The following is a 25,259-nucleotide window of genomic DNA, read 5'->3' on the forward strand; positions in this document are numbered from 1 at the left end:
AAAGCAATAATTACGACGTTAGGACCAAACGCGATCACGATCCTGGCGTGTGTGCGCGTCCGTTATGTCATTATCCCATTTATTATAACGATCAGGAGTCACCGTGCTCGGCGGCTCGACCGGATTCCACGCCCGTTTCTCGCTCGACACGGACGCAAATTGCCCGGCACCACCGCTCCGACCGCGCGCGCGCGCGCGCACGCGGATGATACACGATGATGTCTTGATACGGAATGCACGATGGTTAATCGGCGTTTAATCCGAGGGTCGCTCTCCGCTTAATTTCTCTTCCTCTCAACGTGTTTTTCTCCCGGTAAATCATTACAATTTTGAAAGATAGATGTCGAAATCAGGCCGCCACGAAGCAGCTCACGCGCGCGCGCTGCGTTAATTCGGGGGGTGTCTGTCTCTCGAGCAAACGTTGAAGCCGTGCGAAATGAGCGATGCGCGACGTCGAAAGTATAGGATGTCGAGGCGACGAAACAGCTTCGACATACTTGCGTATAACGTTTTTTTTTTTTTTCACACCAGGATTCGACTTTGCACACACGAGTGTGTGTCTGGAGTTTTGGTTCGTTAAGAATTCAGGAATTCAGGCACGCCCTCACCGATCACAGATGCAAAAAACTGCGCCGACGACGTAACGCGATCGCGAAAGAGAAAAAGGGTTACGCCAGAGGACAAAGAGAGCCGCAGAATTTTTCTTTCAATAATCGCTCACATAAAAATATCGACTCTCTCCCGACAGGCGATAACCGAGGCGCGTAGTGAAGGTTCCTTTCTTTTTCCCGTATCGACTAGAATTCGTATAGCAGAATTCGCGCTCGATTGTTACCGGAGGGCAAACCCCCAGGGAAATTTGCAGAGTGCGTGCGAAACGCAGCCACGGGCAAATGATTTAGTAATGTCTGCGTGCGAAACGAGCTGTTTTTTTTTTGTTTTTTTTTTTGTAGCAAGAGTCTGAAGGAGCGAGCGTAATGTATTATAATGCAGGTTTGCTCAAATGCTATTTATGTATGAACAAAAAGTGCAAGTTACGTTAAAGGACAAAAAATCACAATAACTTCGTTCGTTAAAAATCTTTCGGCTAAAAGTTCAGACACGAGTCGAGACACTGGTCGACGCGCGCTTTCAAGAGTATTAAAAAAAAAAACATCGTAGTTAAAAGAATTAGACGATCAAACGAAATAAAATGTGACTTGTTCAGTGTCACAATTCAGATAACAAAATATTGAAGCAGATGAACTCGAACAGTTTGCGCGGAAATCGATCAAAAATTCGCAAATCTAAAGTCTCGCAAATAAATATTAAAAAACAACAACAATCGCCATATTTCTGTCTTAATTTTTAGGATGAGAATACTTAATTAATTAGCACCTGATTACGATGTAGTTTATTTCAAATGTTTTGCAACCAGAAATATTTCAAAAAAGAAATCAGAAACGTCAAGTCCGTCTCTTGACTCAAATTTTCTTCCGTCAAACGAGTCTAGCACCAAATGTTTGAATTTAATTAGCATCTAATTAGCACTTGATTTTTTAGATAGACGCGGATTTATCTTTGAACCGAAGCCCGGTTTGACGGACATAAAGGACGCGCGCACAAATCGTAGATAAATGCGTGTCGCAATTAGCCGTGTAATAAACTTGAAAAGTATTTTCGGTTCGTTCACAAAGCGCGAACGTGTGAATGCAGCGTAAAGAGCAACACACCTCGTCGATAATTAGGCAAATACCGTTGCGGAATAAGGACAGCTAGTAACGAGAACAACAAAGCGACGCGCGAATCCCGACGTTCGCGCGATGAAAGGATATCACAGAGGCGTGATCGCGGATATGCGAAAAATATTAAACGCCAATTTATACGCGTCGTAAATAAATGACAGAACGCGCAAAAAATCGGGACGGACTGCGTAATAATTTGCGCGGAGTCGCAAAGTCGCGACGATCGCGATCGTTAACGGAGCTCGATCGTTTGTGTGAACACCTCGTGTGAAACGCGGTTCTCTCATTGTGACCTCGCGAACTTTTTTTACGCACTCGAGTACACATTTGAAGTTTATATCGAAGTATATATATTTCTTCTCTCTCGAGATTAGAGAGTTTCAGATGTAAATATAAAATATATTCAACTTTCAATTCAACTTGTTGTTGAACCATAACTCGGACGTTTGTAACTCGTAAAAGTTTTTCGCGAAATTACGAACAATATCATTTACTTGAAATGTCACGTTCCTGCAGAGCTAATGACACACAAGTGCATTTGCGATGCGTGTTCGCGCGAAAATCCGCACGGAGCGAGTCACGCGCAATCTCTCTCGTTGCGATTTTCGTGAGTATAATCCAACAGGTCGCGGCGTACAAACGCGGCCGCGCGACGCGGGTTTTAATGTCCGCGACACGTATCGAATCGGTGTTCCTCGGACAGCAAAATGGCCCCCGAGCCACCGGCGGCGGTGTAGAATCGAAAGCTTACACGCACGCATGAACGAGACGCGACGCCTCGGGACACGCGATGCCGTCCGCGTAATGAACGAACGTGCGTGTGCGTGCACGCGACGCACGCAACGCGCCGGGCCGAGGCAGAGAGGCGACGATCTAATATCCCGCGACCGATACGGAAAACCGCCCGTCCGCTGTTTGCACGCGGTGTGTGAAATACACGTGTACAATATCATACCGACCGTGTAATTTTGTACGCGGTTAATTTTATTTTCTGAAATAATCCACACACACACACGCGCGCGCGCGCGCGCAACACACACCCACGTTCGCGCGCGCGAACGGAAATATTGCGAACAACATTAAATGTTACGTAGTTTTTGGGGAGGGAAAAAAGTCCGCAGTTGCGCGCAACAGAAAAAAAAATGGAAATTTCGCGAAAGAAAAATTATCGGAAAGCGCAAGAGGGGACGAGCGCGCCAATAGAAACGTTATCTCGGATAAGCTGGCATCGGCTATTTCACTGAATGTCAACTAACACACAAACACCACTACGTACTATATAGGCACGTATCCATTACTAAACAAATCACGAGAGCCGTTCGACCGTGCTTCTATAAGCCCCGCCGCTGGGCGCTGGATAATTAAAGCTGCGAGGCACATTTGATCGAGTTTCGGTCTCGCTCTCACGGTTCCGACACAGACCGATTGTTCCCCCATTTTAATTTTTTTCGGAAAATTGGAAAAGGAATTCTTCCCCGCTTTCTCGATCATTTTTTTTTTTTTTTTTTGCGCTCGCGCACGAATATATAGACGCGCCTATTTGTGTGTGCGTGCGTGCGCGTGTGTGTGTGTGTATGCGGCATATGTGCCAGAACCGGGCGAAAATTGGAAATTGATTTCGGCCGTGGAATTCCGAGCGATATGTCGGGCATGTATTCGAAACGCGATACCGAAATTTCGCGCCTACGAAATAGTTCCTCCGCAATACGTTCGCCGGGGAGGATTCATCAGAATGTCATTCGCTGAGATGTGGGTCACGCGACGCGGCGTTATATTACAATCCGGAGAAGTAACAAAAAACAAAAAACAAAAAAAAAAAAACACAAGCAAAAGATCGCTGTGAACCATTGTTGTCTCTCGAACGATGTAATTTTTGCAATACTTGCGTCTTACAGATAATTTATTATACACAATCGAGAGAGATAAATCGACGTATCGATATCTCTGTATTCTCGAGAATTGCGCGCGATAAGTGTCGGTAAAAATAATCGTCGTCGAACGTATCGATTAAGATGTCAGGGAGGTATTTAAGGAAGAAAAAAATCCAAGTGCTTATTTTCCACGTTACGTAAGTAATCGCTTCGGTGGATTTGCATGCAAATGACACAACGATAGTTTCCTCTGAAGAAATATGACTTGGCGGGTTCGAGAACTGTCAGAACAATGAAGTCGTTAGAGCATCTGAATTAAGAACGGAACGCATACTGGATACTGCTGGGAGCATTTTGTCGAGAAAGAGAGAGACTTGGGGCATCTCTCACTTGCGCTTCGTTCTTCGAAGAGCAAGTGAATGTTCTCGCGTGAGCCGCGCTCGTTCAAGAGAGACGATCACAACGAGACGTGAAGAAGATCGTGAGTTAAGGAGAAGGTTGCTCGCGATTCCAGTATTTCCAGTATTTCGGGTGTCCCGCGGAGCGCTGTTTTTCGATCGCCCGAATCGAACTACTTCATTAGAGCGTCGAGCCGATGTAACGACGACGATAACACGTCTCGGTCGCGAAACCGAAGAAGACGATTGCCGATAATTAATAAAGAAACGGCGGTATCGCGAACTCGCCACCGAATTGCGCCCGGGGGGGGGGGGGCTTAGATAAAACGAAGAAAAAAATGGTCCAGAGCGAGACGCGTAATTCAGAAACGGGCGGCGCCCGCATTAATTGGAGGAATTTTATTTTTTCGCAAACTTTATTTACTTTAATTTACGCAAACAAAGTTGTTTGTTTTTCTCCAATAATTCGCACACGCGTGTCATCCCTGTATCTTAATTGATGCGTTTATACGCGGCGGTATGTGTTTTCGCTTGTGTTCAGGGGATTCGCCCCGCGCGCGCTTTCATCCTGTCAAACATTCCCACGCCTAAATGCCCTCGCTAGCGCCTGAAGAAGCGCACGCGGTGTCACTTTAAAACGGGAGCAACGAGGTCCTTTTCAGCCTCTGTTGTCGCCACGACGGGATGCCTCCGGTTCGCTTTCGGTGACGTACCGTCGGTGTGTCCTGTTTGCGGTCCTCGACGGCCTTTCACCGATATTTACTCTCGCCTAGGCCCTCCGCCTGGGTTTGCCCACGAAGACATCTCGAAGGATCGTGACTCGGCAGTGTCTCGTTTTTGTTTGCCACGCCGCCGGGATTTCCCCACAAAGGGCCCGGTGCATCGTGCGCCGTTCTTTCCCTCAAGACGCTTGGGATTAAACTCGAAAGGATTCCATATATGTGTGTGTGTGTGTGTGTGTGTATGTGTGTGTGTATGCGTGTGCGTATTGTTTGCGCTAATTGTTTTTTCTTCTTCCTAACCTAATCCAACTCGGCCAGAAAAAAAGGTTGCGAAAATTAGGACCTAACACGAAGTCAAATCTCTCGGGGAGGAATGACGATTCTCTAAACTTGACCAAACAATCCCCCTTGGCGCGTTTTTTAAATGAATTTATGTAAACACACACACAGGGAGTTAACGGCGTGTCAAAAACGCTGGTTAAACGTTGGAACAATCTTTGGAAAAACTGTTTCGGCTTTCGTAGCGCGCGGGAGCGGAGAGAGGTCACGCATCCCTCTTGTGAGCGCCGCGCGTCAGTAAATAAACCATACTCGCGTTTCTTAACGAGTGTGTACTCCACCGAGTATTCATACGAGATCGCTTTTATAGACTCGCTTTTGAGGTAGCGTGAAAAAACACATAATCCTTCAAAGGACCCTCGCGGACCAGATCTTTCGTAAATCTGGAAAGGGTTGTGTGGGCCAGAGATGAAAAGGGCCGTCGTGTCTATTAGCCCCTTGGAGAAGGGGTTCTGTGGATTTTTTTTTTTTTTTTTTTTTTTTTGAGAGGCATTTTCTGGACTCGTGCACAAACTGGATCCGATCTCTCTGCGCTCCCAGATAGACAGTTTGAGAGAGAGAGAGAGAGTGTGTGTGTGTGTGTATGTATGTGTGTGTGTGTCTTTAAGGGCGGAAGACGCACGCTTGCTGCCCTGTCGCACGATGTAGGTGAACCATGCATAATGTCGTGGCCACATTACCTTTCGACGACAATCTGCTCTCTCTCTCTCTCTTTTTCTTCCCTTCATTCCCCTTCTCTCTTCCTTGTTTCGTTTCTCTCTCTTCGCTTTATGTTACACGAGAAAGAGAGAAAGAGAATCGCAAGGAAGAAAGGAAGAAGGAGGTGGAAGAGTGGTCTTAACAAAGGTCGGTCTGTCACGCACTGCGCGACAGCCCAGCCATTGACATCGGCGGACTCTGGGTAAGGAGGACTAGATTTCACGAGCCAGCGATGCAAGATCCTTCAAAGGGCGCCGACGGGTTGCCGCAAAAAGGATTCGCAAAAAAAAAAGAAAAACGAACGAAGCAAGGAAAAAGAGACAGAACCACCATGGCTGCGGAAAGGGAGAGGAGGGGAAGGTACAACAGGCTACGTCTTTAGTTAATGCTGGCTTCCGCGCGCCCTTCTCGTCCGGGAGAGGAAAAGAGAAAAGACGAGAGCGCCGAAGGGATCCGAGGGAGCAGACAGCCGAGAGGCTAATAGAGAAGAAGAAGAAGACGAACAAGAGAAGCGGGAGAGGAAGGGTATGAAAAGAGAGAGAGAGAGAGAGAGAGAGAAAAAGAGAGAAAAAGAGAAAAAGAGAAAGAGCGAGCGAAACTACTTGACGGCGAAATCCATCGCGATAACTTAATCCCAGGATTACGCTGCGGTTAGGTATCCGCGCGGAAATCCGATCGCGCGCGCCTGACAGGATCTCCTTCAGGGCTGTAGCAAAGGAACGCGACTGCTCCGTTTCCGGTTTCTTGTCCGATCTCTCTCTCGCGAATCTCGACCTTCCTCGCCCGAGAGCGACTAACGCGTGGATTATCATCGTCATCATCCGCGCATACAGAAATCAATTGATATTATACCTGAAGATGTCGTATTTTTTTTTTTACTTTTGCAAAACGCGTCGACGACAATCACGTGTCGTCGCGGAAGAAACAAAACATGCATTTGCACATCAATCATCACATCGCGACCAGATTTCTTGGACGCACGTTGAATCGGCCTGTGCTAATATCGGGCTGCATTCAGGCGGGTTCAAGTTAGCGATTATTAATTGCAAAACTAAGGAAGCGAAGCTTAAGATTAAGTAGTAAGTAAGTAATTGTTTTGTTGGCGTTACGTACAGTACTTACAAAGCCGTGCTTGTCGCTGATGTTGTTCGTGAGCTTGAGTTTGTGAAAGCTCACGACCTTCTGCATCCACTGCTCGCCGCTGCTGGGCGAGTCCGGATGTATGTACATCCTCTTCGGCATTTCCGGATCCGCCTTGCCCGCTACCATCCACCTACTGCTCGCGCGCAAACACAGTAAAAACAAAATATTAGAAAATTGGCCGGGCAATTGCGCCGCAACGTAAAAAAAACGTGTCTCGCGAACGACGAAGACTACGAGATATCTTCTTCATCGTTAGAGATAAATCACCGCGAGATCGAGAACGCGCAGACCACCACAAGAAAATAAATAAACGCAACGCGCACTACTCCCCGAAAGCGAAATATTCAGATAGAGAGACTGGATTAAAATTCGTTCCGTTATAATTTTTTACCGACCGCTTCTCTTTATTAAGCAGTTTTTCTATCCTAGACTAGACTCGACCGTAATTTGAGCCAGGGACGAGTTAGAGACGTTTCTTTTCCGATAATCTCGGTGGTGAATTCTAACAATTTTCTCCAGAAGGATGCCGGTGTAAACTCCCTTTTCTCTCCCCGCCCTCCCTCTCCCGCCCGCATCCTTCGTTCGCAAACGACGAAAACCCGATGATCTGGAACGAGCCAAAAGGAGGATCTCGAGAAGCGTGTTCCTCGTTGGCTCGAGTGGTTTCGTCTCTGCCGCGAGCATCGGCCGATTGTTGTCTTTTAAGGGAGGCGTGTCCACCGCGCGGCGTTCGTAGTCTTTCTCGTCTCTTCGCAGGTGGGTCAAACTCGAGCGCGAAGGACCGAAGGAAGAAGAAGAACTCGTTCGACGAGTTCCAAAGTGGCTGCGGTCGCCGTCGTGATGTAATCGTTCATTGTGGTCTGCGTTTTCGATCGTCGGAACGCGTCGGTATCCGAGATGCCTCGCGCCGAAGAGAGTTTTCTTTCTTGAAGGTGGAGAGCGCGCGCTAATCGAGAAAAAGAGAGAGAAAGAGTCGTCCCCTCTGTCGGTACGCGCGAATTCGTCATTCGATTGCGAAAAAGTTCCGCGCGTTCGAGAGAGAAGTGCGCGCGAAAGTAACGCGGGGACGGAACAGGTTGCACACTTTTGCGCAGCTAAAACGTAAATATTTGCACCGGGCCAAAAACTTGAAGAGAAACTTGAAACGAACAAATATGTGGAAATAATCTCTTTTTTTTTTTCTTTTTTGCAATCGCGAGTGACGTGAAATAACAAACGGGTCGTCAAAGCGTAAATTTTTATTATGCGTTTATGAAAAATATTTATAAAATTATGTTACACTTAATATTTATAAACACAGAAAATGAATTTTCAAATTCATCGCGAGGCATCTCGTTTACCTAATGTGAAGGCTTGCGATCCCCATACAAGTCGAAATAATTTCCCATAGGTCCTTTCCCTACGTGGCACTTGAGTAAAAAGGGATCAATCATATATAATTCCTTTTCTTTTTTTTTTATTTATTTAAATATTCTCCCATGACTGAACCATTTATGTTAAATGTTGAATATATACTTTTGTTGAAACATTTGTGTTAAGTTTCAGAGACGTTTGTCCACTTTGCGAGAAAAGTGGTCGTTAATTTTCGTTACGCCGGATCGATGCGAATCGATCGGATCTAAAGCGAGATCGAGTTTGCGATGTAAAAACAAAAAAAAACAAAAAAAAACAAAAAAAAACAAAAATGCGTAAAAACAGAAACGAATTTGTTTCGACGAGTATGAGGAATTGTTCGCAGCGCACGCTCCACACTCAATTGAGGATATAGTTTCTTGTGATAAAAACTAATTGTCAAGAAAGAGGATCAGAATCAATCCAGGATCATTGATCGCAAAAATTATAAAATTCCATTGTTGACCTACTTCCGTGTAAAAACCAAAATATTTAACTGTTCCTCTTTTTCGAATCGATATGTCTAATTTTTTTTTTTTTTTTTAATTCGAAAATCGACAAAGAATGATCCAGAATTGTTTTGATCGCGCACAGGGTCAAGGATATCACCTGTTGTGAAATTTATATCGGCATTCGTCCGATGCCACGATGTCCATTAGAAGTATGTAGCTAGCCTGCTTGTCTAACCCGAACACCCTCACTTTATACGCGGGAAACATGCGTCTGCGAACAATTTTGCGATCGCAAAAAAAACACAAGCACAGCGCACATTAGTTTCGTCGTTCACTGCTGAGTTTTTTTTTTTTTTTCAAAAACTTCCGTTTTGCTTTTTTTTCTTTCACGGAAAAAGGGAACCGTGCGTACACAAATCTTTTTTTTTGCGCGGACAACCGAGTTTTAAAGATCTCGCGAGAAACTTGACATTCGACGAATGGATTTTTAAGCATTTGCACAAACAAGAACAAGAAAATAAATACAAACAGCATCGAATTGTTGTATTTTGCGAGAAATAAACTTGCGAGAAAGAGAGATCGTTTAAAACACGAGCTGTCCGCGGCAATTTGAGTTTTGCAAGTGCCTCCACTTCGCCCCTACAATATCCCCGCAAATACCTCTACCTGTTGTGAAACTTGTATCTGTAGTCGTCGGCGGCAACGATGTCCAGCAGGAGGATATACTTGGCCTTGGCGTCTAGACCGGAAACTCGGAACTTCATCTGAGGAAACATCTGCCTAGACCCCCGATCAACATGTACAGTTCGATTAGATCGCTTTGCTCGATTAAGTTCGAGCTAAAACTAATTCTTAAAACTATTCGTGCAAACTACATCGCTCGCGAAGTTCTCGGAGAAATTGCGAAAACAAAAGTACATAAATGTGTTATAGATCTGAAAAAACAAAAAAAAAACGAAGAATTCGCGAAGAATTCGCCATCCTGCAGCTCCGAAGTTGCTCTTCAGATCACGAGGTGCTTCGCGCGAGGAACGCGCGAGTCACGTAGACGACACCTGGTAGAATCCTGAAAGGTCGGAATAGAAACGTGCACGAGTCAATCCCGGCCGCTGTCAGACGCGCTTGGCTTCCGAGGCCGCGTTCCCCTGGAATAAAAACCGGACCCCGTTTCCCGGGCCAGAGTCGGCCCGCTGCTGCTGCGCATCCCGGTCGGTGCATCATCGAGTCGGCGCTCTCGCCTCCGAGGAATTATATTCACCCGACGAAGAAGAGGCGCGCGGCGCATCGCGGACAAGATCTGGGAAATCGTCGCGCGGAATCGCGTTTTTTCGCAACGAAACGCGAGACACACGTCGTCCAGCTCTCCTCGTTCGTTCCGTAATGAAAATTACGTCGCGCGACGAATGCTGCTTCCTTCCTTCCTCCGAGAAGAATCGCGAGTCCCGGAGATTCCGCAAAGAATCAAACGTCGTTAAGGTGTGGGAAAATTCCGAGCTTTTTTTCTATCGCCGCAAAAAAGAAAACCACGTCTTTGAAGATCGAAAATGTCGCCGAAGCGCGGTCCGGGGTAATCCTCGTGCGATATTGTTACGCGCGCGCATTCAATATTTCACACTCGCACCATGTTACCATAATTCGATAATGTAACGTACTTCATAAATAATTACCCGACACGCAACAGCACTAATGTCACAAACATTGCATCATTCATTTATTACAACCTGACAAATATTATTTATAACTAAATAAGTGATAAATGAGGTGTGACCTCCGGCTCCTTTTGGTAACTCCAATAAATAGAATTAATTAGCAGGGCAATAATGAGCCGAAACGTCTCAATTACATTTTTTAATTTTTCTACGGCACAACATCCTGCCATGGCTCATTATTGCCCTGCTAATTAATTCTATTATTTATAACATTTGTCTACTACTTGCACCATAACGTGTAGAAATTGAATGAAGTAATATTCGAATAATCTTCTCTTTTTCTGGCGTAATAAATATATATCTTCCAAATTTCATCGCACGCAAGAAATTCAAGTTACCTCAAAACTTGCCATCATATATTAGTGGCACTTCGACAGAAATACTTTCTCACGACTCGTAATGTGGCAAAACACCTCATTAACATAACTGGGCATCGTAAAATTATCAAGTCTAAAAGAAGTGCGCGAACGGACATTATACGAAGTAGATGATTATACAAGACGTCTCCGCGCGCGCGCGCGCGCGCGCGTGTGTGTGCGTCACGTACGCACCTCTATGGCAGTATAGTACCTCTGTACTACTCGGCTGTTAATGACAGCAAACAAAAGATATTTGTAAACCCCTCGGTCTTTCCGTATCCCAAGGTCTCTGGTTCAAGGTCGAGGATGCACTCGATCGAGCTCGCGGTTTTTAACAAACAAACCATTTTACATTCGCGCTACATTGACACAAGCAAGCATCAAAGTGTACCTATATTTTAATCGTTTTTTCTTTAAGTATTTTTAAATAGCCGACTATTAAGTTTATCACACAGTTATTAAGTGAACGTTAAGTCGATTGTATAATCGAGTGACATCAAGAGCGTGGTTGCGCCGCGCATCGCACGATAATGAATTTGAAAATAATTTCCCCGCTTTGTAAATTATGAGAAAATGAAAGGTGGATTTAATTGACGGTTCCGTAAAAGACCTCATAAATTCTTGGAATTGCTAGGTATCGATCCGAAGGCGGGCACTTAAGGATCCTCGGGGCCTCGCGACGTGTCCAAAAAGTAGATGAAGCGGGGCATCACAAACAACCGCGGGGATTTCTAGTAGCATCTGCCTACTGTCTGTCTCCTCCTCCCTTCCCCTCCTCCAGTTGGAGATACAGACCGCGTCTTTCGGGCCTTGTCAAATTTTCGTCGCGAGCGAGAAAAAGCGAGACGGGGAACTCGCGACGACAGACGACGACAACGACGACACCACCTCCCGTCTCTCGCTCACATCGCGGAGGACACTAAGCCGGATTATCCGCGCTATGTGAGCCAAAATATCCCGCGGGAGGACGCGCGTCCAGGCAATCCTCTCTCTGACGAGCGTGACGAGCGAGATGCTGTCAGCGCTGCATCGCAAATGGCCGGAGGCCGGACGCGCCGGATGTCCTTTACATTCGATCAATCAATTATACATACCGCTGCAAAGTATCGGTTTTTTTTTTGTTTTGTTTTTTTTAACTATTTTTTTCGCTGCGCGAAAATAGTTTGTTGTTTGTTTCGGAAAAACAAAAAAAAACACTGTACACGCGCGGTGGTCGTCAATACGCGGCGTAAAAAATTGGAAATGTCGTTAATGACGACCGACCTAGAAGCCAGCGCGCGCTCGCGTGGCGTGGTAATTTATTCACGAAACGAGTGAGTACATCCGCCAAAGATCTCCATTAATATATATCCTTGATTTAAAAATAATTAGAAAGCGCGAGAACATACATATACGGCAGGCGCGTTGCGAACTTCTTCGTCGAACGTTACGCGACGTTCGAAATATCGCGTTATCGAAAAATTAATCAAGCGCGTCAATCCGTCTGTGTGTTTTATTCTTTTTTTTGTTCTTTTTTTTTTCGATCGATTAAAAAATCAGCTTGAGACGTGTAAACAGTCCGCCGTATCCGAAATATATACATATCCGTGCCGCCAGAATTAATTACCACGGAGGACACGTAAAGAGCGAGCCAACGTATACGATAGATCTTTCTCTCGGAGATCTGAACATCAGATCTCCGAAACGTCGTTGTTAAGTAGCGCCTACCAGCGCTATATCACTCGGAGATCGAGCGGGGGAAAGTTGAAGAGAGGAAAAAAAAAAACAGTCGACGCGGATGTATACATTATCGTATTTTGAAATCGTATCGTGGCGCGGCGCCGATTTCTCGCGCGCGCGCGACGACCCTTCTTCCGTTGCGCCCACAACTTTTGGTGACCGGCGAAGCCGCTAATGAGCGATAACAATACGAGTAAACAAATTACAGACGACCGTTGTCGATCGTACGAGAACAGGCTGCTGAAAGCCGTAAATTGTCCGATAAACGCGCCTTTGAACAACTCCCGCTCGCCACTGGCGACAGCTTCTTACCCAGCCGTACCATATACTCAAGTAACGACGTATCACATAGCTCGAAACAGCTTGATAAGACACTCGGCCACCGATCGAAAGTGGTTTCTCGAGATTGATATATACGAGACTACGAGATTTCTTGAATTTAAAATTGAGGACGTCCTGCCGCGATTGGATTGCGCGACACTGCCGTTCGTTACACGTTGATAAATCACGATCGTGATATGAATATTAAAAAAGTGGGACAAAAAAAATACGATCGCGGAAAAAAATTTTTGCTGAAATAACAGAAGAAAGCTAAGTTGCCACGTATACGGACGGCAAGAAAAATCTGTTAAATTCGTGGCTTCGCCAGCAAAACATTTTGTTGAAGTGAAACAAAAAAATTCAGTTTTGCTCAGCGAATTTTTCTTGCTGGTCGTATAAAACTTTTTTTTTTATGTGAAATGTATTGTTTTTCTTCTGATTTCCTGCTTTTTTTTTTTTAAGTTTCGTACGTGTAACAGGAATGCAAGATTCAAAATGTTCGTCCGTTCAAAACTTTTTAAAATTTAATCGGTGACGTGAGAACACACGTCTTCTCAAAAATAATGCGACGGAAAAAAGGTCCGAGGAATCATCATCGAGGCTGGCCAGATTTAATGGCCATTCTTCTCCCATACGTAGCAGATTACGGAAAAGGATTTTTGAAACCCGAAAGAACGGGGTTCTTACGGGTCAAGTCATCAGAAATATTTATCGACGTCATTTATACGATCCCCTCCCTCCTCGTATTCTCTCATTACAGTTTATGTAACTGCCGGACGGGAATAAGAAATTAGGTGCTAGATCGAGCCGCGTTGGCCCCGTTGACGCCGCGTCAAATATGTCCATGCCCCGGCAATATAATACTAAAACTTACATCGTAAAACGATCGCGGACGCTTGATAAATCGTAGCCGAAAAAAAAAAGCGTTCTTCTTTTTATGATTTTTATCTCTCTTGAAATCGAGGTAAAAAAATAAAAAATATACAACGTGTGAGAAAACGGTAATAATATAATCGTCGTAATAATCATCGTCTGCGCGCACACAGCGATGCCAATAAAATTATATTTGTACTCTGTGTGTGTGTGTGTGTGTCAAAACAAAAACTGATCAAATATTAATTTCTCAAAAAGATTAACATTGTTTACAAATTGTAGATAATTCTGTGTGAATAATTCCACGATTGCAACAAAAATAGAGATGAAAACGCAACCAGCTATTCGATGTCGCGATCTATGTTAAAAAAAAAAAAAAAAAAATTTGCGATAGCGATCGCGAAACGAAGAGCTATGTGAGCCAATTATTCGCGTGTACTCACACGCCCGCACGTGCGCGTGTATTTTCTCATTTGTTTTTACACACACGTTCGCGTTTTTACACGCCTATTCTCCGCGATTATTGCTATTAAGTATGTAGCGTGTGCGCGACGACACAATTACATCTGAAAAACCGATAACAGCGATCGTACAGCGATATACGTGGCGTTATGATTGATTCCGCGGCTATCGCGCGCGATAAAGCGGAATAGAATACAAAATAAAGCGCGGTAGATATTTATATACATATATATATATATATATATATATATATATACAAAACGGGCAACTTTGTGTATAGGAAGCACCTGCTTCGTCCGACATTCGATCATCCCCGGCGCTCGTTTCACGTTTGTAATTCCTTGTCTCGCTACTACAGTGTTCAAAGGGCTTTACACACAGCAATCTCTCTCTATCTCTCTCTCTCTCTCTCTCTCTCTCTCTCTCTCTCTCTCTCTCTCTCTGTCTCTCTCTCTCTTTTTCTTTCTTTTTCCTCTTCCTCTGTACAGTACACACCGCGCGCGCGTTTATTCCCATACGGCATATGGCGCACTCCCATTTTTTTCGAGAGTCTGCACGATCGATGCGCGCGCCGCCGATGAGACTGTATCGCGCGGACGCCATCGCTAATAAATTGCTAGATGCTAATCTTTTTAATCGATATGTAATTTATGTTCCTTACCGACGCGGTAATCATAGCTGACGCTCGATCGCTAATAATCGCAATTATCGTTGGACAGCCTCGCCTTTCTCCGTATCTAACACGTACGATCCCCACGTGTGTGCGCCGATAGCAGAATTCAAATTATACATATCTTCTCGTAATTTAATTGTGACTGACGTGTATATGCGAATGCGCTCGTCAATTTAATCGCGTTTTAGATATTAATCGTGCGCGCGTACGTTTTTACATAAATTTAAAAAAAAAAAAAAAGAGACGAGCTCCGTGAAAGTTTTGTCATTTTTTTTTTCTCATCTCAATCATTTTCATCGATTTTACGTCGCTGCGCAATGTGTTTCTCTTCTTCCAACTTTCCCCATCTCGTTTACTCTCTCGCGCGCTCCCTTCGTCTTCCGCGCGCGGAAGTGGTTTGCCAGTTTCGGGTGTAACCGCAGAGATGCACTTCCGGGACACCCAGTACATTCATCCCCGAGTACCGGCGCGCTTTCCGCAAGAGTCTGGCAGGTGGAAGCGAGAGATCGCTTCCACGAAACCTCAGGAGCCTGCGGTGATGTGCGAGAGCACGACGACGACAACGACGACGACGACGACGACGACGATATAACTCGTGCACGCATCCTCTCGCCGACAACAGCAGCGTGTGCAGCACATGTGTATACGTCTCTCCTCTTTTCTCTCTCTCTTTCTCTCTTTTACTCACGACAAACGTCGTCGTCCTCGTCGCGCGTCTCGTAAAACAACTCGCTTGTCTTTCTCTCCCCCCGTATTTGTTTCTCGGACGGCGCTAATTTTCGGCGTTACGGCTCTATCGGCAGGATCCGATCTAGACGCGCAGCCTCGGGCTATTCTTTCGGTATTTCGTGCCTCAGCCTATGGCTTCTGCCTCGTTAACGTCCGGAGAGACGGAGAAACGCGTCGGAGAAGAGGGGAAGCACGCCGATCGAATACGCGTACATACATTACACACTGGGGCTGTGCGAGAGGTTCGATGAAACGTTCGCAGCGCGTCGAGACTTTCTATAGTCGCGATGATTGCCGATCAAAAGGCAATTTCCCGTCGAACACTTGATCACAAATATTCGATAAAAATAAGAGAGAAAGAGAGAAAGAGAGAAAAAAAAATCCGCACGTGTGTATATATTGTAATTTTCTTTTAAATGTAAAATAGAAAATTATTTAATAAGAAATTTATTAAATGTAAAATGCAAATTATCGAAACTTCCCAAAAGGAACCAGAGAGACTTCGTCGATTATCGGATATTCATTAGTTCGTTCGTTGTTCCGTCATTCCCGTGATATTTCACGTGTAACGGGAGAAAGAGAGAGACGGAGAACGAAGACACTCTTATCTCGCGCGTAAACTTACCAAAGAGCAATTTCTACGGAACGAACAATCTCATTCGTGTATAGATATCGTAAATCTGAGAGAACCGCTCGTTCGGGAGTATATAAATACAAGAAACGGCTCGCTTCCTTTAGCTAAGAAACACTTCTTTCGTTATCGTATCGATGAGTAATGACGACAAATCAGAGAGGGGGGGCGGGGGAGGAGGAAAGAAAAGAGAGACGCGCACACAGGTGCAAGTCCCCCGCCGATCTCTGCCTCTTCTCTTTCTCGTTGTCGCGGCGAGTCGTAGCCGCGCGCCGATATCTCGATGCAGATACACCCGCCCCGCTAGTCCGATGAAACCGACCGCGGATTTACGACGCGAACGTCCGATAGGAGTATCACCCTGCACCCATCGTCGTCCTTTATTTACGACGGTTGATTATGCACGCTGATGTATTCGCGCTTCCGAAAGGCAATAATTCTAAGACGGTAACGCTCTCGCGTTACCGATGCAAATATGCGATAATTAACATTTTGTTACAATTAGTTTTTCGAATTGTTTGCGTGCGTTATAATTTGAATTGAAATTAACCCATTTGCATCATAAGCGCATATATGTGCGCATTTTGCCTGGCCACTATCACCAGAGCGCATATATGCGCGCATTTTACTTAGGCACATTTATCACCAAAGCGCATATTATTTATACCAGGCCAAAAAAATGTTGGTGATAAGAACGAATTTTTGACTTTTCTTTGTGATGCAAATGGGTTAATTTAAATTAATATTTGCATTAATTTACACTTTAAACGTATCGTGCACGTGCGCTTCTCCGGCGCATGTGCACGGCTCTCAAAAGTTTTGTTAATTTCTCCCTTAACCACGCGTTTGTTTTCCAATTTCGAAAAAAGCAATAAGTCTATCGAAATTTTGCAATAAATTTGTAATTAAAAAAAAAAACAAACAAATCAAACTCTTATCTTTCGTTATATTATAAAAACGGTAAAAATACGCGCGGCATTTTGTTCCGGATTTTACTGGCTGACTGAATATTCTCTAACGTTTCACGCGCGCCGCAATTAAGCAAAGAGGCCCCGGAGTTCTTTTCGCTTGCACGTTTCTTTGGCATCTCCGTCCGAGCGGGGCGCGCGCCCGAGAAATTCAAACGATGTGCCGGAGAAACGTTACGACTTTGCGCGACTAATCGTTACGATTTGCTCGGGTCACGGTCGGAGGCCGTAGAAAAAGATGCCTCGTTATTAGCCGGGACGAAAGCGAGTAGTTACCCCGCTAAGGCGTAACGACGCGACTGGATAATGCTCGTCATTGCCTCGGCAACTGTAACGCGCGCATACCGGTGTGTCGCTTTTATGAGAGGGGAAAGAGAGAACCCCGATGTATGTACGTACGTACGTACGTACGTACTCTCATCCCGCCCCCGTCGCAGCAGCGCTCGCGTCGATAAATCGAAGGTGGAATCGTTATTTACGGCGTGTCATTACACGCGACCGGAGACGCGCCACCGAAAGAATCTTCGCGCGCGCGCAACCCGGTAGCTTTGAGTTAATTTATTTTATCGCTAAGCGCGCTGCGCCCACTGATGATTTGCTCGCGTCCCTTTTGCATGGCCATTTATTTCTCTGCCCGCCAATCTCTGTCTCGCCTTATCGTCCTCCTCTGCTTCTCTCATCTCCCCCCCGCCGTCGTTTCCAATGACCGCGTCCGGTCCACGTAACGGGTGACGCGCGAAATCTCTCTGCGCGCGCGCGCGCGCGCGTGTCATCCGTGAAACAAAAAATGCGTTCGCGCGCGCGAACGACACTCGAAATAATAATTCCGCGATAATTCGGATTAAATAATGACTTGTTCAATTTGTGTCATTTGTTTTGACGTCACACGAGTCCGCGTGACGTATAAAAAGTGAGTCGGTTTATTTACTTAGAGATTTACATGTGCGAAATATTTTATTATCCTCGTTTTAAGGTTTTACGAACACACGTGACGACTGCAATTCGGTAATTCCCCCCTCCGTTGGTAACGGAGGAGAACGAATATGAATCAGTTTCTTCCAGAAACACCCGTTACAGACGCAAAGATTATTACATTCTCCGCGCTTTTATAGACCAAGAAGCATAATAAAATACGGTCTTAAAGAAGGCGCATGACACGTTCTCACCGCGTGTAAAAGCCGCCGCCGCGCGAGGAGGAAATTAAAAAATTCTCTCACTCTCGAATTTTACATCGCAAACTTTACCGTAAATTGGACACGCCGCAAACAACCGCCGCCGTCGCCGCCGCCGCCGCCGCCGCCGTCATTCTTCTTTTCCCCCGTGTTTCTCGATGAGTCAATTGCCGCCGGTACGGTTACAAAATTATCGCGTGCACCTCCGACGTTATTTTAATCTGTTTACGCTGTTGCGCAAATTTATCGGCGCGCCTTACAACGATGAGCGCGCTATTCTCGGCGCCTCGACGTCAGAAGGAAGTAAAACATGGGTGAAAAAGATGAAGAAGGGAGTAAAAGACAAGAGAGAGAGAGAGAGAAAGAGAGAGAGAGAGAACGCAGAAGGAAGCGGAAAGAGGAGAGACCGAGTTTATGGGACGACGAAGGGCAGGGCACAAATCTATTCCCGCGAAAAGAGAGAACTGACAGTGAAAAAAATGAGGAAAAGAGAGAGAGAGAGAGAGAGAGAGAGAGAGAGAGAGAAAGAGCGCGCGTGAAAGAGAGGAGAGTCGTTTCTCTCTTTCATCTCCCTTCTTCTCTCTCTATTCATCCCCCTCACGACTGTGTGTGCGAGTCTTGTCGAACAAATCGGTACAAACGATCGTCGTAAAGCAGTTAAGGCCGAGTTTATATGCGCCTTTCCACCGTAGGGCCCGCGTAGAGGAGCCCGAAAGAGAGATGAGCGGGCGCGATATGGAAACCGATAGTCGCCGCTCGGGGTTTCGAGAGCTTCTCCTCCCTCTCTCTCTCCCACCCCTTCTTTCACATCCTACAACCGCGCATCTCCCTCCCGCGGAACCCCCGCAGCGAAGAACTTTTTTAACCGAGGATCCGAGAGAGCGTGCAGCCAAGTCGCGCCCATCGAGAAAGCTTCTTCGAACCTTTTGCTCTTTTTTATTACGAGCGTGATATGCGGTCGGCTCACAAATCCGGGACGAAGTGGAAAAGCTTTGTTTCGGAACGAAACCTGTTTCGCACGTTAAAAAAAAAAAAAAATAGCAATATTTTAACGCTTCGTTAAAAAAGAAGTTCTAATTCTGGAAGCGCGCAAAAAGTCCTTCTCCTGGACGGGATCACCTGTAATCGAGTGCCGATGGATTCACGTACATACGTCACTTCCTGCTGCTCGCAGGGAGACAGCAAAGTTTTCGCGGAGGACTTCGTGGTAGCCCCGGTATAATTCCGGGCGTTTATGACTCGCCGAGAACAAATAATAATTTAGTGGGCGTCTCTGGCCTTCACCCCCTGCCCCGAGAAATCTCGGAATCCCTCTCCCCCCCTCCCCCGACGCTCTTTCTGGCCCGACCACACTGTATAAATAACGAGTGGCGCCAGCCGAACTTCCACTGTTACATTATCTCTTATGGTTTACACGCTATAGGGCACGCCACGGCCATCATTATATCTCCCGTCTCCGGGTCCGTGCGTGCACGCCGCACACATCCACGAGGATGCACGCGCGCGCTCGCGTGTGTGTGCGTGCGTGTGCGCGAGTGTGTGAGTTCGAGGCTCCTTTCGTTGTGATCTCGCTATGCGGCCGCCCCTATAGGATTTCTTATTAGTCTCCCCCCACCCCTGCGGCTCTTCAACTCAGGTGTGAGAAACTCCGGAGAACTCGGCTCGATCGTAATGACGCACGATCGACACGTACCGGGTGTCGTAAATGTAACGTGATAAAAATGTGAAACAGATTCTCGTAGCGTAGAGAATTATTGTCTCGCGTGAAAATGTCGGATTCAACGGATTTCGAACTCTTCCCAATTTCGAACGTTTTGTTTCAAAAGAAAACGACAACTTTCGGTCCGGATGATTGGCGAAATATCAACCGTAGACCGTTGAAGGTTGAGCTAAACCGCATCCCGTGTAGCGTGTGGCAGCGGCAGCTGGTGAATGGCGAAGGTACCTATTAAAGTCCTCCAGATAAAGCGCGAGATTAATTTGCCCGCATGCGGATCGTGCTAATTAATCAAAACCAGCTTGTCGCTGCCAGCTTAATATCGCGTCTATGATAGGTACGCAACGTACGTAGTACGCGATCTCTCGCGATAATGTTCGGAAATCGCTTGACGCGCTTTCAGCCCATCGGTACACACTGAGTCGGTTTCGTTTTTTTTTTTTTCTTTCCTTTTCTTTTTCAACGAAGCGAGGAGATACACCGTCAATTAACTCTCTTTTTCTCTGACAACGTTAATGTGATAAATAAACTTGGATTTTTCGAATAGATAACATCAATCACTTCGATTAATTGCTTTGCTCTCGCAAAGTGTCTTTCCTCAGGTCAGAAAAACGGTCTCCGCGCACGACGACGATGCGGTTCGAAATAAGTCACTGAAAAAATGACGAACGCAACATTCTCAATTTCAAGTCCTCTTTCTCTCTCTCTTTCTCTCTCTCTCTCTTTCTTTGCATCCATTTCTCGTTTCACGTTGAATTCACACTTTTCGCGCCGTGAGAAAGGGGTTGGATCGCGCGTCATATTCAAGTGGCGTAGGTTAGGCCGAAGGCGAAGAAGACGCCCATAACAGCTTTCTATTTGCATACTACCACCTCCCCGCGTTTTCATCCGCAAGGCCCCTTTCGACACCACCGTTATTTGCATTCAGAAATTGCCCGTCGACCACCGCGCGGCGATCTCCTTCCTTCCTTCCTTCCTTCCTGCCGTATATATCGTATATTCTCTCCCTCTTTCTTTCTTTCTCTCTCTTTCTCTTTCTCCGTTCGCGTTTGCCCTCGGAAATTTTAAACGAGTCGCCCAGTTTGAAACTTTTCAGCGAACGGTATCTGATTATTTTTGAAGTCGAAAACTCAATTAATTAATATTTAACAGTTTTTTTTACTTCTCCCGCTTTCTACATCTAATTGGCGTATATAATTTTTTCACTATAACCGAATTTTATTTCCACACACGCAACCGCGCAACAATATGTGCGAGCGAGAAATGAAGAGAAAAAGAGAGAAAGAGAGAGAGACAAGGTTCTCTCGGAAAGTATAATTATCCTTTTTTCGCGCGCGCATATCAGCCCCGACATTATGTAATTATAAAAATGAACTCACAATGCCGCTGTCCGTCAGAATTTAAACCGGCTGTAATGCACGCGTAATACGTAAAACCGTCCATTAACGCGCCGCCGCCGCCGCCGCCGCCGCGCGCGCGTGTTGTTACACATTCGCATTGATAAGCATGCAGATTCCACGCGGATCAGACGAGCGAACGCGCTATGTGAAAAAGTGTCGCGAAACGTTTCATTAGACACTTCACGGACGCACCTATCGTGTTCGAGAACCGATAACGCGATCGCGCGGCTTATTGCGAACTTGAGGTGCTGATCTAAAAGTATTATTGCCGACCATCCACTCGAGTTTGCATTGCGCATTTGAATTAGCAGAGTGCTACTTTGCCTTTCATCGACAATAAGGATTGTCAGAAGATTGACTAGCCTCGATATATATCAACAAGAAGGCTCGTATCGATAGCTTGTTAAATTTTCGAGCATCAATTCCCGCCTTTCTTGAGCTCAAGTATGTCTAAAAAAAAAAAAAAAGAAAAAAAAAGATGATCTTGAGATGTTGTATCGCAAGACGTTATAATAGGTGTATCGCACTCTTTCTCACTCTTGACGGATAATAAAGCCCTCGCACCTGTCCGAGACGCGCGTCAGATCGCAATCGCTGTTTAATCCCGCGCGCGGCAATTTTAAATTAATATTATTCGCGCGGAATTCGATCCGATAACGTCTATCCGATCGCCTTTTCCGCGCGGCTCGACAACAACGAGGTGAGGGCAGCCGCGCCGATCAATGGATCGTCGGTGATCGATCAACGGCCGCCGCCGATCGCGAGCGAGCGTGTGTTCGAATATCGTACGAATTATTATATGATGTAATGCGAGAAAGGGCTATAGAATTTCGTTCTAGGATATAACGGATTTTACAATCTACCTATGTATATCGAATGATAGCACTATCGGCTCGTCGATGATAGCTCGTCGATGTGCGAGAACTTTTACACGATTTCTGCTGATCACACAATAAAATGTGTCAAGAGGAAATAATCAATAAAAAAATTTTGGTGAACGGGAAATTGTCTGAAAATTACGACAAGTCGCTTAACCCGAGCTTTCTCTGCGCGCAACCGTCGCGGTGAGTGATCGATTTATCGGCGAACGCATGCCGCGGCCTCTCTCGACGCTTCCGCGTATGGATTTCTCGCGATCCCGCGAGCCATTTGCATCATTCCGTTGTTCATCAAGCGTCTTTACGGCGCGACCTTTGCGTCCTTACGCAAACGACATGTATACCATCGTCAGACCGTAATAAACGACCGTCCCCTTGACACGAACTGTGGAATTTATTGCGCGCTTCGTTCAAGAATTTTCAAACTTCATCTGTATACAATTTTTCCGCAAATCGCTCGACAATGGTATTAACTTTTCTGCTTTAAATCGCGCGAGTAACCGCGCGAGACTGTCCACATGTGACGAATTGCTCGTGACAACACTTTATTATCAGTTGCCTATGCAAATGCGTCGTCGGAAACTATGCGACTGTTTAACGCTTCATTACTTCTCACTTCGATACATTTATAATAACCTTCTACAGTCGTCACACACACGCACACACACACGCACACACACATATATACTGGCCGCTAATTGAAACAGAGTAAGTAGTTTTTGAGCTCGTGACACGCAAGTGCCAAGAATTTTCCAACACAAAGCGAAGGATTTACGTACGCAATTTAAACAAATGTGCGAAGAATATTTTGTTACTATAAAAATTCCAAAGTTTCGGAATACTAAGCTAAAACTAAATATGTTTGCCACGCTGTGTTAGAGCGTTATGTGTGTGTGTGTGAGTGTGTGTATAACAGAGATATATTTTTTTTTAACTAGAGACTTTTATCTCTTCTATTTTTATTTCGCGACAAACCATTTTTTTTTTTGTTCGACGTACTTTAATTTCGCGGTAAATTTAATTGTTGGACAGTAAAACTCGACAATGGAAATTCAATTAATATACAGAATATACATGTTGAGTTGCGTGCGAGCGACACGCGCCGAGTTTCGCACCGATCGTTAAAACGCCGCGCGCGCGGGTGCGAAAAGTGCGGGTTTCCACCCGGACAGTTGGGAGCGCGAGGAAAACCATTCTAAAACAACACGAGAGAAATAGAGAGAGAGAAAGAGAGAGAGAGGAAGAGAGTTCAGCACTCTCTCGAGCGTCACGTCGAGCGCGGCGCGAAACCAGCTTCGCGTGCGAAACGATACGATGCCGCCGATGCGCTATCTCGTAATCGCGTGTACGGGCTTTTGTAGCCTTGAAACACGCCGCGAAGTGCCGTCGAAGATAAGGACATTCGTGTTTGAATAAAATGAAAAAAACGACGAAGTCGACGGACAGAGTGCGAGAGGAAGAGCGAAGAAGAGAAGAAACCGGGAGAGAGAAAAAAAACGAAGGCGGAACATGGAGACGGACAAAAAAAAAAAAGAAAAAAAAAATAAAGACTTGAAAGAGACTGAATGAATGAATGAATGGATACGCCCAGCTCGATGTTGAAAATGAATTCGATAATAACTTAATTCAATAATAATGACGGTGTGCAATATCAAAGGAAATTAATTAAGCGCGAGAGCAGAAAAAAAATTTAATCGCACTAAAGTGCGGCGAGAGAGAAAACGAAAAAGAAAATAAGAAAACGATTGAAGACACGAAAAAGCCCATCGACCGGTGACAGACGGAACGAGATAAAGAGCCGCCGGGAAATCGTCGGTATTTAAACGTGAACGTCGCGGAAAGAAAGACACACACACACACACACACATATACACACAGAGTAACAGCGGCCGTGAAACGACCTGTCGTTACGTCCGATCGTGAATGAAACGAACTGAAATTATGCCTTCAGCGTCTCTTCGTGGATTTTTTCTGTCGCGGACGATAGTAGTCCGCATGCGATTCGCACGCGCGCGCGCGCGCGCACACACACACACATACACAAGGTAAGCACAAGGTCGTGCTGCGAGAGAAAGGTGTAGTCGATATGTAGAGCCGCTGGAGACAAACTGCCAGCGGCACGTTACCGAGCGCGGTAATGAATTGACGTTTTGGCTAATATTTATGAGCGGTGATGCAAGAACGCGGTGATTATTTCTTCTTCCTCCTCTCTACCTCGTTTTTGATTTGTGTAATTACCGGCCGTGGCGGAATGCGCGGAAATCGTTTAACTGGTACGGAAATATTACGGGCTTCAAGAGCACATAAACGCAACGAATATGTCGCGCGCGTAGATGCCAACGTGTGTGTTTGGCTCGCGAACGTGCGTATTGTCCCCTCTCGTTTTTTTTTTTTTTTTTTTTTTTTTTATCGCGCAATTTCGACATCGAAGACTGAGATGGTTTCTCTTAAATCAACCTCACTCACACGGTCGCGCTCTTCCTTTTCTTTCTTTGCGAGAAACCATACTTCGCAGGTGGAAAAACTAGCGGAACGTGAGAAGGCTTAAAGTCGTCTCGCGCAGATCATCATTTGCTCTTAAAGAGCATGACCCAGAGAGAAAGAGGAAAGCGCCTAAAGAATGTAAAGTGGGGCCAGTATTTTGCGGTGCAAAAAAGAAGAGCTATTCAATAGAGAGAGAGAAAGAAAGAGAGAGAAAGAAAGAGAGAGAGAGAAACTCTATTCGAGACTCTCGATTCCGATTGCGTCTCAAAATGCAATAAAACCGGAACATCGGCCTCGCCGTTATGAACTGTCGGTTTCAATATCCCAACACGAGAGATTTCCTTATTAACGTCACGCGAAGCTCGACGAGTCGATCGCGACAAAGTTGTTTCCGCTCTTGAAAAAAAAAAAAAAAAAAAAAAAA

At 45.6% G+C, this 25,259-nt stretch overlaps 1 protein-coding gene across 2 annotated transcripts in view; it reads right to left on the minus strand.

Annotated features, from left to right (window-relative positions):
* Nucleotides 1–25,259, minus strand: part of LOC109856406 (optomotor-blind protein-like) — a 74,247-nt gene that overhangs the window by 43,428 nt on the left and 5,560 nt on the right. Inside the window, exons 2-3 of one of the 2 annotated variants that reach the window (XM_020431663.1) lie at nt 8,898–9,011; nt 6,876–7,029 (exon numbers count right to left, since the gene is read on the minus strand). In XM_020431663.1, the coding sequence (XP_020287252.1) occupies nt 6,876–7,029; nt 8,898–9,011 (268 nt within the window). Of the gene's footprint in view, nt 1–6,866; nt 7,030–8,897; nt 9,012–9,406; nt 9,521–25,259 lie in introns of both variants that reach the window. The other variant, XM_020431662.1, reaches the window with a different exon arrangement.

Source organism: Pseudomyrmex gracilis, unplaced genomic scaffold (assembly GCF_002006095.1).
Source record: "Pseudomyrmex gracilis isolate BER0280 unplaced genomic scaffold, ASM200609v1 scaffold_117, whole genome shotgun sequence".
Classification (NCBI taxonomy): Eukaryota; Metazoa; Arthropoda; class Insecta; order Hymenoptera; family Formicidae; genus Pseudomyrmex; species Pseudomyrmex gracilis.